This window comes from Pelmatolapia mariae, linkage group LG14 (genome assembly GCF_036321145.2).
Source record: "Pelmatolapia mariae isolate MD_Pm_ZW linkage group LG14, Pm_UMD_F_2, whole genome shotgun sequence".
Taxonomy (NCBI): Eukaryota; Metazoa; Chordata; class Actinopteri; order Cichliformes; family Cichlidae; genus Pelmatolapia; species Pelmatolapia mariae.
The window spans coordinates 30,541,325-30,554,392 of NC_086239.1; the positions used below are offsets into that span (position 1 = coordinate 30,541,325).

A 13,068-nucleotide genomic window follows, 5' to 3' on the forward strand; every position below is an offset into this window, starting at 1 on the left:
CACAGGCTCAAACTGGTTAAAAACAGCAGAGCAAGGGATCAAGACAGAGGGGTCAGACTCAGGGGAAGAAATGAGAGCCCGCGTGGTTGCAACCTTCTCAATGAAAAAACACATAAAATCATTAGACAGTTTATGAGGAGCCTCCAAACAGCCACTTTGTGGAGCATTTAAGACTGAGTCAATAGATTTAAATAACACACGTGGATTGTGACTGTTGGAGGAAATGATCTTAGAGAAGTATTTTATTTTATAGAGGACAGACAATGTCCTCTAGTGTGATGCTTTTAGGCATCACTCCAGAGGATACAGTTTTCATACAACTGGACCGAATATCTTTAAAAAGGTTTTAAAACCAGTGTATGAAATTAGTTTGAGTGATTTTAGTCCAATTTTGCCATTTGGAGTTTGCCATCATATATTTTAAATTTAATTTGCAATTTTACCCACCATAGATGTACTGTTATGCAGCCCTCCAAAAAAAGAAAAAAAAATACTCACTGCATATGACTGGAGGTGAATATAAAAAATCAAACCAAAGATTTCTTAAGTTTTTCTATTATCATGAATCTTTTTTTATTCAATGTCCTATAGTATGACATGCATAAAATAAACAAAATATGCTTCAAATTTTAACATATCTTTGAAAAAGTAGAAATATCAGATCAGGGGAGATGCATTTATCACTCTTCTTGTGTTAGTAATAATTATAATGATAATGTAATGGAAAGTATTTGCCTTGCAAAACATTTCTTGTCACAGCATAGGACACATTCAGGTTGCAGCTTAATGAGGATGTTTCAAAGTGTTAACTGACAAATACAGTCAGCACTAATATTTCATATAATATATCCATTTGTGAGTTAGCAGCACACTTCAGTATGTGGGTTGTACCTTAAAAAACTTCTCATATATAAGATGAAAATGTTTTTAGTTTATAGAAAAAAATCTATGAACATAATTTAAAAATTTAGACATCTTTCTTTTCACGGTCCGTTCCTATCCTATCTGATGTTTGCTATTTTAGTAGTTGAACAACAAAAAGATCCTCTTACTGTCTTGATGTGACCCTTGACTTCTTAGCAGTTACTAAATTTTTTAATGACAACCTTAACTGTTTTCACAAAGGAAATAAATATTCTTAGGGTCATAAAAGTCTGCTCAGACAACATTAACACATTTATTTTGTTATTTTGTTTCAAAATAAAGTAATTACTTATTGTTATTGTCACACAGTGTTGCTCACAAAAAACAATAAATAATCACGATAAAACTATCAAAGAATCAATTAGAGAAGGTGTTAGTTCGGTACTTGAATTGTAAACTTGTGGTCTATGGATTTTAATCAAAACTCAGAAAAGTCCCAGAGTGAACTGGAACATTTTGTGTTTCAGAATTTAATTGTGTAAGAAAATTATCTTCAACGTTTTTGCATTAAATGTGACTTCTCACCTAAATAGGGTTCAAAAGTTCACAAATCACCAAACAAGATTTAGAAAGTGCATATATGAATATTTTTATAATTCAATTTTATTTACATAGCGCCAAATCACAACAACAGTTGCCTCAAGGCACTTTATATTGTAAGGTATTTGTGCCCAGTAAGTAAGTGTATTCAGAGTTCACAAGACTCTAACCAGCTGTGGTAACCTTCCTGAATATCTTAAAGATCTTACTTTTAATTTCCTTTGTCCTGAGACAATACACAAAAGGATTTACAAGAGATGGACCGAGGATGGTGCCAATCAATAAACCCTGGCGTTCTTCAAGAGTTAATACCACACCAAACCTGGTCAAGATAACAATGACAAATTGAGGACAGTATAAACATGATACACAAATCAGATGACTCACAAGAGTGCTTCCCATTTTCTTTTTGTCATTATTTGATAATATTTTCACAAAAAATAAGATAACACAATATGAAAGACAAATGAAAGTGAATGTGGAAAATGACAGAAAAAATGATATAATGGCAACTTGGTTGAAATATTTCTCTGGGTCAACACAAGTGGTTCGCATTACTGCAGCATAGTCACAGAAAGTGTACCTAAGCCTTGAATAGCAGTGAGGGAGCGGTGCAGCTGTTACAGGCGGAAATAGTGCAAAACTACAGGCAACAATCCACAGAATGTATGTAAATACTAGTGTACGTATATTTGTTAAATAACTATGATACTGAAGAGGATAAATTATAGCAATTAATCGATCAAATGCCATAATTGTTAAAGAAAACCTCTCCATTGTTGCTCCCACCTGGTAAACATACATTTGAATTAAGCACTCCACATATGATATGGTATTAACACCAGCAAGTAGAACCCCGATCATTGTTGGAGTGGCACTAGAGGTATAGAAGATGTCAACAACAGCAAGATTGCAAATCAGAAGATACATTGGTTTATGTAACTGCTTGTCAGAAACAATGAAGATGATATTGACTAAACTTGCAAAAACAGCTAATAAATAGGTTATCAGCATAACCACACCAACTGGTACAGGCCTTTTGACTGTGTCAAAACCACCTATAATAAAATAAGTTAGTTTGATTGAAGCATTCTGTAAAGACATATTTAACAAATATTAAGTTACAAAAATTTTCAGATGTAGTTGAAGAAGTAAAAATATGCTGTTAACAGTGATAAACAGTTGTAAAAAAAAAAGAAAAAGAATCAGTTTGAACCCTTCTGAACCCAAACAGGTTTGGGTTAACCACACAACAGTGCTTTCACATTTTAAGTCTCACAACAACAGGAAGTCTTAACTTGGCAGCTCCCTCATCCAATCACGATGGATATCAATTGTCTGTGTTTACATATCACCAGAGACTGCAGATTACATCATGTATGATGTCACCCCCACCCTCCACTACTAATGGTAGATGAGGATAGTTTTAGGATAATTTTAAATTCCACTAATTCTATTTACATTCTTTGGCACAAAATGCTACAGGGCAATGTTTCCTCTAATTTTTAATGTTTCTGAGCGAACACACAAACTCCCTGAGCAGTCCCTTGGACCACTGTGAGCACCAGCAGACGTGTGCACTGTGGTCCCGCCAGCATCGAATCCATCCAAGCTACATGGTTTATTAAAATAATCAAATTACAGCATTTACATTTATGTTAGACTACTTTTAATTAACTGCTTTAGCCCACTTACAATGAAAATTAAAAAAAAAAATCTTGTTCATGACCTGTGTAGTATGTTAACACTATTGGAAGTAAAAATAACCTGAATTTTAGAAAACAAAACTTTTTTTGTTTTTTATAAAGCTCTGACTTGTATAATAAGTATGAGTCTGTGGTCTGGGAAAGAGTCCTGTAACTCCCTTTCTGCAAAATACAGTATATAATGACCAGTGTTGGGCAATTAATTATTGTTATGGTCCTGGGTCGGTGACCCAGTGTTTTTGGTTTTTGTACTTTTACTTTTGATTTCATCATGGTTTGTGACTGTTTGTGTTTTGGGTTTCTGTCCTAGTGTTTCTAGCTCCCTAGTTTCGTGGTACTTCCTGAGTTCTGATTTTTAGGTTTTGTTATTTGACCTCCCAGTGTTAATTCTGTGCTCCCTCTGTTCTGTGTCATCCCTGCCTGTGTATCCCCTCTAGTGTAGTCAGGTCTCTGTGTAAAGCCTGCGTCTCTGAGTCTCTGTCTTCGCGTGTGTTTTGAGTTTCCTGTTTTATTGTGAAAGTCTGTGTCTTATGCCAGTGTTCAGTTTGCGTTTCCCCTGTCTTGTCTTGTCGATCACAATCAGCTGTGCCTCCCTCCTGTGTGTAGTTTCCTCGTTCCCTTCTGTGTATTTATAGTATGTGTTCACTCATGTTCGTCGCTAGTCCGTCTGTGTTTCTTCCCTGCGTTTCTCCAGAGTCGTCCGTTCAGGTTCGTTTTGTTAGCCATTCCCAGTTTAGGTCACCTTTAGGTTTTGTTTTGTTCATCGTGTTTCTGTTTGTGCCTCCAGTGTATGTTAATAAAGCTCGCTCACATCTAAGCCAGTGCCAGCGTCTGGGTCCTCCTTCACACTCACCACACGTCTGCCACCACAGCTGTGACAATTATATAGTTACTTCTTCAAAAAATCACTGAATTATGCAAACAACAACGTTTTTTGCAGCTGTTTACCTAAAAATGCAGCCAAGGTGGTTTTTTAAATAAACATTTCAAACTATTTACAGAACAATCAGCTGTTCTGCATCAAATTTGATGCCACACCAATTATTTGTGCCACTTCAAAACATAATTTCTGTCCACTATGAGATAAAGGAGAACAACAGCCTGATACCTGCAGGCTTGACAACAGGAGATGTATCACTGCTGTAACACCTGTAACATTCAGTAGTTGCCTCATTGTTCTGACACACACAACAAAACTATTGACTACACTACACATTAACTACACAAGATTTGCGCTAAACGTCGAAAATCTCTCACATCTCTCACATCTCAAAACACCGCCGTCACTCCTAAAACTTCCCCCTTCCTAAACAACTAAATGCCATGTTGCCATATCATTTTTTGATTGGTCGACATGGTACATTTTTCCACCAATAGGAAAGGGTTTTCTTTGGTTTTGTTTTTGCTGACAGACGGAGAGTGCTTTCGAGCGTTTCCCTTATAAAACAGTTTCTACCGTTTCTTCCCGCAGTAAATATAAACAACGATAGTATTCAGGAAGAAAACCAAACATTGCATATATTTTTATCATACTTCTGGTTTTACGTGGCCTATCAACACAATTTTAAAACTGGTATAAATTCCACACTTTTTCCATCAATTGTTCCATCTGTCCTGCTCACATTTCCAATAGTTGTACACGTTGTCATTAACGTGGCTTTACTCCTCATCAGCCACGCCGCTTTGCTAGCTAAAACACCGGTGTCAGCACATAAGGACGCTGTCATAGCCTGCCAACGACGTTGATTAGCTGCGTATATACGAATGTGAATCGCATTATTGGCTGGACTATGGGATAAGGTGGCATCGTTCTAATCCCATACGGGAGCAGCCAGTCACTTACTGACTAACACTGCAAAACAGAATTGTTAAAGTTTTAATTTTAATTTCAGTTCAGGTTAGATTTTTTTTTTTTGTATGCAACGCAGATTTTCTGTGCGCAGAGATCGTGCCAGCAGTGCGCAATTGCACACTTGTGCAGCTTAGAGGATTATTGCTACAGGGCTTCATCAGTACCAATGAAGCCCCTTTTACCACTGATGCTTCAAATGCTAGAACACATATATAAAAAAGAACCTGTAACAGTCACAATGGTGTGGTGTCTCTTTAATGTAACATAAGTCAAGGGGTTATGAGGTCATTAGTGTGCGCCACAGCCCTCTCTGTGATTTATGGGAGCAACGTGCTTGCACGCGAATACATGGAGCGAGATGGACTTTATATGTTTTACCTCTCCAGAAAACCTTTGCAACGTTACAGGTTGTATGAACACTGTCCGTCATGTTTGATAAGCTTCAGCCGTTCAACCGGGCCTTGTATGGTTGATGAAGAGAATGTGCATTAAAGGATACGCTGTGGAATCCCCAGTACCAGTGTGATCGTGTATTCTTCCTACTATCCTGCTAAGGTTTCTACCGCCTCCTCTCAACCACTGAACACAACTCAACATTACAAAATGTCGCCCGAACATCTTCTCTTGGACCTCGGTGTGCTGTATCTTCAAGCAGCTGATGATTTATACATTAAAAGGTACATCGTGGCAAAGTAGATGTCTGCCATACTTCGCGGAAACAGACCAGGCTGGCCTGGACGCGGACGTTGAGAAGATCGAAGGATTGCGGGGGTGGGTTTCCATGGCAACGACTGGAGCCGCTCCAGCGCTGTTTGTGGACTCTGGTGCCGTTCTCTGTTTGGCCTCTTCGTCGTGACCTGCTTTTCCTGAGCGTGGGATCGATGCAGCTTTGCCATAGTTCCTGAAGTTGCATTTTTATGTGTTTCGTGCTGGTTACTGTTGTAGCATGACTGTGTTTAAGTTTTCTACAGTTCTTCCTGGTACTGTTTTCACATATTATGCTGACTCTTACAGTTTTTGAAGAAAAAAAAAACAGTGACAAATAGGGAATTTCATTCTGTAATTGTCCTGGCTATCCTAAGTTTCTATAACATGGCCATTTACCATGTGGGACACTGTCATGTATGCCAGTTTGTCCATATTGCACTGTACATTTCCCTGTTTTGGTTTTAACATCTTATCCTGCTGAACCATGTATGGAGGCCGGTTAAGTCTGGATTGTACCTTTGCTGTGTTCGGCTGGGGGACAGCCTTTGTTTAACCCGGGGGAAATATGTAACAGTCACAATGGTGTGGTGTCTCTTTAATGTAACATAAGTCAAGGGGTTATGAGGTCATTAGTGTGCGCCACAGCCCTCTCTATGATTTATGGGAGCAATGTGCTTGCACGCGAATACATGGAGAGAGACGGACTTTATATGTTTTACCTCTCCAGAAAACCTTTGCAACGTTATATGTTGAATGAACATTGTCTGTCATATTTGATAAGCAGCAGCATTTCAACCGGGCCTTGTATGGTTGATGAAGAGAATGTGCATTAAAGGATACGCTGTGGAATCCCCAGTACCAGTGTGATCGTGCATTCAACCTACTATCCTGCTAAGGTTTCTACCGCCTCCTCTCAACCACTGAACACAACTCAACGTTGCAAACCCCAACAACAAACAAATGAAAGGTAAATAAAAACAAACAACCATTTAGCGTATTCCAATAATATATTATAATATAGACAGACTTGATAAAGAAAAGAAAAATTTTTGGAGCAGTTTTTAAGCACAAAATTCCTATAGATTAAATAAAACATATGTAGGCCTTATACTGAGGAGATGCAGCCTATTATACGTAAATTAAGCAGATAAATGCATTGGTATAGCACTCTTCTGCTCTGAGCATGTTCATATTTACTAGCACACTTTCATACAGCACTTAAAGACTTTTTAACCATTCTAAATAAACTGGTCTATCTCTTGAAGTGGTTCTGAGCCACAATTTAACATTTGAACTGGTATTTGTGTAGAAATGCATAAATGTGTTGTGGATAAATGTATGCATCACAAAATATTTTTATTTTTAGAAATAATGTTAGTATTTTTAATCTAAGTAAATTTAAAAAATCATTTCATTTCATTTGAAATATATAAAATTATACCAAAATACAAATAGATAGATTTAATCTTTTGTCCAACTAAACTTTCTTACACAACAAGACACAATTTTCACTGTGTTTCCTCTTACGTTTGCTCATTAGGTTAATGACTTCTTTGTTTACAAAGGGCTGACAGGAAAGATGTGTCATACTCACCCCTCTTGAGTGAATTATCATTAGTACCTAGCTCCAGTAATGAACCTCAAAGAGCTTTGTGACACAATACTTGTGTCTTTTATTTCTGTATTTGATATATAGATATATCAAGATTTGGGCTTGATAAAGTTGGGCTCACATTATTACACATCTGAATTGAAAACCACTCATTTGTTTGTGCTGTGAAGAACAAGATGAGGAGACCAAGATTGCCACCAGGAGAATTACACCCCAGAAAATATTCTGTATGTGAACCTCTTTGTTGTCCTTTGTGCCATTTGTTAAAGAAGCTTAATCTAATGATTGCACAATTTATTAAAGAGCATCTCTCTAAACACTACTCGTACACAAGTCAATAATCTACAATAGTGTTATATCATCACTTCGTATGGATACTCTGAAAAACAGTCTCAAATCAGAAGTACTTGACTCCCTGATATAACTCTCAAATGCGTACCTTAAAATAGATCACTCCAAAATTTGAGAGTAAATATAATCTCACAAATTTAGAATTTCATTTAGCCTGTAAAGAGTTTGTCGCTCTATAAGAAAGCCCTCTGTAAAGCAAGGGCATCCTACTATTCATCATATTGAAGAAAATAAGAACAACCCTAGGTTTCTCTTCAGCACTGTAGCCAGGCTGAAGAGTCACAATTCCTCCAAACCGAAAACTTGAGTCTATCTGAGCGTCTGAGTGCAAGCAACTTTATGACACCAGTTTATGTGTATATAGGGACCTCTTGAGGAAAGCAGTGTTGTGGAAATGTATTTCCACTGAATTGGGCATCTCAGGTTTTTAAACACTGAAATAAATTGTTGTTAGACATAAAAGTCATGGGCATGTGTGAAGTTTTGGTTTATATACTAAAAATTAATACATTGGTTGTTATCTAACATGATATTAATATTATATCAAATTCACTTGTCAGCTGCAAAATAATGTGAAATGCAGACTGAGTTCCATACAGGAGGTTTGTATTAAGACATCATATGAAACTCAAAATACATATTTCCATTCAAGAATGCATGAAATATATATAATTGAAAATGACAGGGAACATCTAGAAAATGTAGAGCAGCCACAAAAAATGGCACACGGGAAGAGCGCAGCAGCCACCACAACACAAAATTTGGGTCATTTATTTGGTCCAGCTAGTGGTCAGTGCAGCGCTTGCAGTGCATGCTGTGTCCAATGTGAAAGTGTCATGGTTCTGGGTCATTTTGAGTTTCTTGTGTGTTGATGTCATTTTGTAATATGGTTTGTTATTGTAGGTTCATTTGGTAATCCTGATAATAGCTTTTGTACATTTAAGCTTCCCCTGTGTTTCATTCCCATGTTTCACCAGCCTGTCGTGTCTCTCTCTCGTGCTCCCACGTGTTCCCTCGCTCCCTTTCATCTGCCTTTCCTCCACTCCTCTGTCAAACTCATGTCTCAGTCTTGTGTTCCTTCATTTCCTGTTGTATTGTGAAGGTCTTATGTTCCATATTCAGTGTGTTTAGTTCTGTTTCCCTGGTCTCATCATGTCTAATTTGTCTCAGCTAGGTTCCTCATATGTTTTCTGTTTCCTCGTCGTTGTACTATGTATTTAAGCCTCTGTCTCCCTCAGTCCAGTGTTGCATTCTCCCTCATTCCCCGTTGTGTGTTCTGCCTACCTGCCTGGTTAGTTTCAAGTACATTCCAAGTTTAGTTAGTTTTGTATTTCCTGATGTTCAGCAATAAAGCTGCCTTGTTCGCCTCTGTGAGTCTGCGTTTGGGTCCTCTCCTGCCTGCTTCACACGGCTAGCACATGACAGAAAGGGCCTTAAGAATGACATTACATGCAAAATACTTCCGTACTCTGTACCTGTGTTTTATTTGCAAAGGTAAATAAAACTCACAAAGGCAGCTTGATTATGTGCACCTTGATTTACATTAGAATACTTCAACTTAATCCTTCCATTTCTTTCCATTTGCTATCTATAAGCTGTTGGAAAGTCTGAAGCCTATCCCAGCCACAATAGGGCGAAGAATCCCCTGGGCTGGTTCCCAGTCAAAGTGGCTGACACACAGAGAAAGACAACTGCATATTCATGTTCATATTTGTGGATAATTTAGAATCAACAATCAACTTTCCATGCAAGCTTTCTTGATTGTGGGAGAAAGCTGCAGTACCATAAAGAATCCCCCCCCCCCCCCCCCTCCCCCAGGCACAGGGAAAAGTTTACCCAGAAAGACTGGGTTGAATTGAATTGAATTGGCTTAGTCACAACATGTACTGCCCACTTGACAACATTTTTTTTATTCTTATGACTTTGCTTGTTTTTATTCTGACTGTGCAGCATGAATTTATTTTCCTGAAAAAACAAAAACAAATGCCACGACCGTGAAGCCTGTTAGTCAATAAAGTAGCCACATGTGATCGTGCTTTGCAAAAAAGGTACTTGCACTCATCTATCCATACCATGCATGCCTATGATTACTTAACCTACCAGAGATTTGCTTGAATACAGCTGCAAGCTGTGACCTAAGGGGTTCAGCTGGACATGAGCAATAACTAAATAACAATTAAACCATGCCATGGCATTCTTAAAGATGTAGGCCTAGGCACAATTAAGTGGGATTTGGGCATGGAATTTACAGTGTGTTTGCTACCTGTGCCCAAGCAGAGATCCAATGCTTCCTCAACAACATGTCCTTCTGTAAACATTTTTTAAGTAATTTACAAATTTGTTGAAAAAAACTGTCTCAAATTCTCCAATTAAAATATAGATAAAATTACACATTTTCAAAAGCCTGATGTGTGCAAATAAGAGAGGCTGTGTACAAAGCATTAAAAATCTGTCACAAAGGTGACTTTGTGTCTGACCTTATTGCTTATCTATCTGTAGACGTTTCCTTTTCAGGGGCGCAAAATTATGGGAAAAGACTGTATAGAAACATGATTTACAAAGGTCTGTGGGAGGGAATTTAATGCATATTAGGCAGAATTTAGAGCCAGAAACATGTGCCTTATTTTTTTCAGTGTAGATGTAAGAGTTGCTGCTAGCAGGGCTCAGTTATTTGGAATGAGAGGGGGATGTTACCAACACAAGCAAGCATTTTCTTTTACTGGGAGCCAAGTTACTTGTGTCATTTTTTTCCAGGTGTGCCCACACAGAGCAACATTTTTTGTTTTATGTCTATCTGATATAGGATCATTTAACAAACCAAACTGAAATGTCTGTCAAAATACAGCAGTCCACTCTCTCTAAACTATGTTAGGCTGGTGTTGGAGCCGTTCATTCATTTTGATCATTTTTGAAATGTAATAAAAACTTCTTGCTGCTTTCAAGTACTATCCTTGGGTTCCAAACACCTGATCAGATATAACTAAAGGTCTGTAAACAAACAAAATAATTATTGAGGCAGTTCAAATAAATAATTACTAAAGTTGATTAGTTTTTGTTTAATTAAATATGAATATTTACAGCATAGCAGGAAAAAGGCATAGTGTTGCTCACAGATACAGTTTCACTGAATATTAAAAAACAATCAAAATCTTTTTTTCCTAAATTTTGTATAAACTGAATTGAATAGTTAAGGTAAGGCAAATATGTCGTGTAAAACCCACAAAATAGAATAATTCTACTTCTGTCTCAGTCCAGGTGAATGGTGTTTCAAACATTTTGTGACAAAATGTTCAGAAAATATGCACCAATGTAAGGGAAGGTTATTACTGTTTTCAGCCTTAAAAATGCACACTCAGTTCACAAGATTTTAGTCAGATGTGTGAAACTTTTTCAAAATCTTATATAACTTTTGTTTAATTTCTTTTGTTCTAAGACAGTACACAAAAGGATTTACAAGACATGGACCGAGGACTGCACCAATTATTAAACCTTGGCGTTCCTCAAGAGTTAATACCACGCCAAACCTGGTGAAGATAATGCGCAGAAACGTAGGACAGTAATGAACAATTACACAAATTAAGTGACTCACAAGAGTGCTCCCCATTTTCTTTTTTCATTATTTGAAAGTAATTTCACATAAAGTAAGATTCCACAATATGAAAGACAAATGAAAACAAAAGTGAAAAAGAAAATAAAAAATACTATAGTGGCAACTTCATTGAAATATTTCTCTGGATTAACACAGGTTGTTCCTATTACAGCAGCAAATTCGCAGAAGCTGTACTTCAACTTGGAGCTGCAGTGTGGGAGAGGGACAACTGTTGCAGGCATATAACACACAAAACACCAGGCAATGAACCACAGGATAAATGTAAGAACAAGAACACGTGTGTTTGTTAAATAACTTTGATACTGAAAAGGATAAATTATTGCAATGAATCTATCCAATGCCATGACTGCTAAAACAAACGACTCCATCGCTGTTCCCAAAGTGAAAACACACATTTGAATTAAACACTCCACATAGGATATAGTATTAACACCTGCGAGTAGAACCCCAATCATTGTTGGACTGCAACTGGAGGTGTACACTATATCAACAACAGCAAGGTTGCAAATCAGAAGATACATTGGTTTATGTAATCTCTTGTCAGAAATAATAAACATGATATTTGCCATATTGGCAAGAACAGCAAGAAGATACGTTATTAGTATAACCACACCAACAGCAATAGGTCTACTGAGTGTGTCAAAACCACCTATAATAAAATGTGTTACATTGATTGAAGCATTCTGTAAAGACATATTCAGTTTGGAAGTTGAAGAAGAAGAAGGGGGGAAAAGCAAAGCAAATATGGATAAAGTACGTGGTAAATCTTCTTTATCTGATTTTACAAACACATCTGAGCTCAGTCAAACACCTTTGTTTTTACTGGGCAGTATTTAAACTTCTCATTTTAAGACTTGTAAGAAAAGTAAGTTTTGATTGGACAGCTCCCTCTTCCAATCAAATTAGACATAAGAATGTGAAATGTCTATATTGCATCAGATATTGCAAAAAAAAAAATGATGTCATCCCCTCAATGGAAGGATAAAGGTGGATTGGAAGTAAATGCTCACATGCTTACAATAACCTGCATTTATTTGTTTTCAGCTGACTTTGCCACACCATTTGGAACAATTAACAAAACAAAAGCACAAAATTAAAGAAAGCTCGCTCCATGTTAAATTTGTCTCACTACATCTATTTAATGCTTGTCTTCATGAAGGGGCTAATATTAGCAGGTAGCTCAGGCATTTCATTCCATTTTCTGGGGAAGAAAAAATGTTACACAACTTTTAAGTAGCTTTTATAATGAAACTTGGGTCTATGAAGACCCTTGATGGTGTGCTACAGTAGCTATATCTTTTTGCCAGTAAACACTTTTACAGTGTAGCTATGTGCTGGAAATGTTACAGATGCAGAAGATGGAGAGCAAACTTTATGAAGGAAAGTAACTTTGTGTCACATTGACATGGCTATCAAAAATGTACTGGAGGCCACTGTGCCTGTGTCCCAATCCAGCGGTACCATTGGTAGGCCGGGTCATTTGAAAGCAGCAAGAACATAAAGGCCAAAAGTGAATGGCTGTTAAATGGAACCTGACCTCCATCATCAAATCATGTCTCCCTTTTTAAGGATTTTGCTGGGACCACAGGAAAGAGTGCTGTGACTGGAACGCTGCTCATACAGAGTGTGTAAAAGCCTGTATCAATAAAACGCATAGCAAGGTGCAATGCCGTGTGTGTGTGTGTGTCCTCATTCTTGTCATACTCAAGAAGTACCAAAGGCTGAGAGAAGCGCTTGAGAAGATGTGGAGGGTGAAGGCAACAGT

General features: G+C 37.4%; 1 protein-coding gene and 1 pseudogene across 1 annotated transcript; both read right to left on the minus strand.

The window, feature by feature from the left end:
• Window positions 1–1,629: 1,629 nt before the first annotated feature.
• On the minus strand, window positions 1,630–2,568 carry LOC134641543 (olfactory receptor 6M1-like). The gene has a single exon (XM_063494020.1). The coding sequence runs from the start codon at window positions 2,566–2,568 to the stop codon at window positions 1,630–1,632; it is 939 nt and encodes a 312-aa protein (XP_063350090.1).
• Window positions 2,569–11,060: 8,492 nt separating this feature from the next.
• On the minus strand, window positions 11,061–11,998 carry LOC134641544 (olfactory receptor 7A42-like; annotated as a pseudogene).
• Window positions 11,999–13,068: the final 1,070 nt, after the last annotated feature.

What these genes read in the sequence shown, in the direction of transcription:
- LOC134641543 (XM_063494020.1), bottom strand. Translation starts at nt 2,568, where the DNA reads ATGTCTTTACAGAATGCTTCAATCAAACTAACTTATTTTATTATAGGT.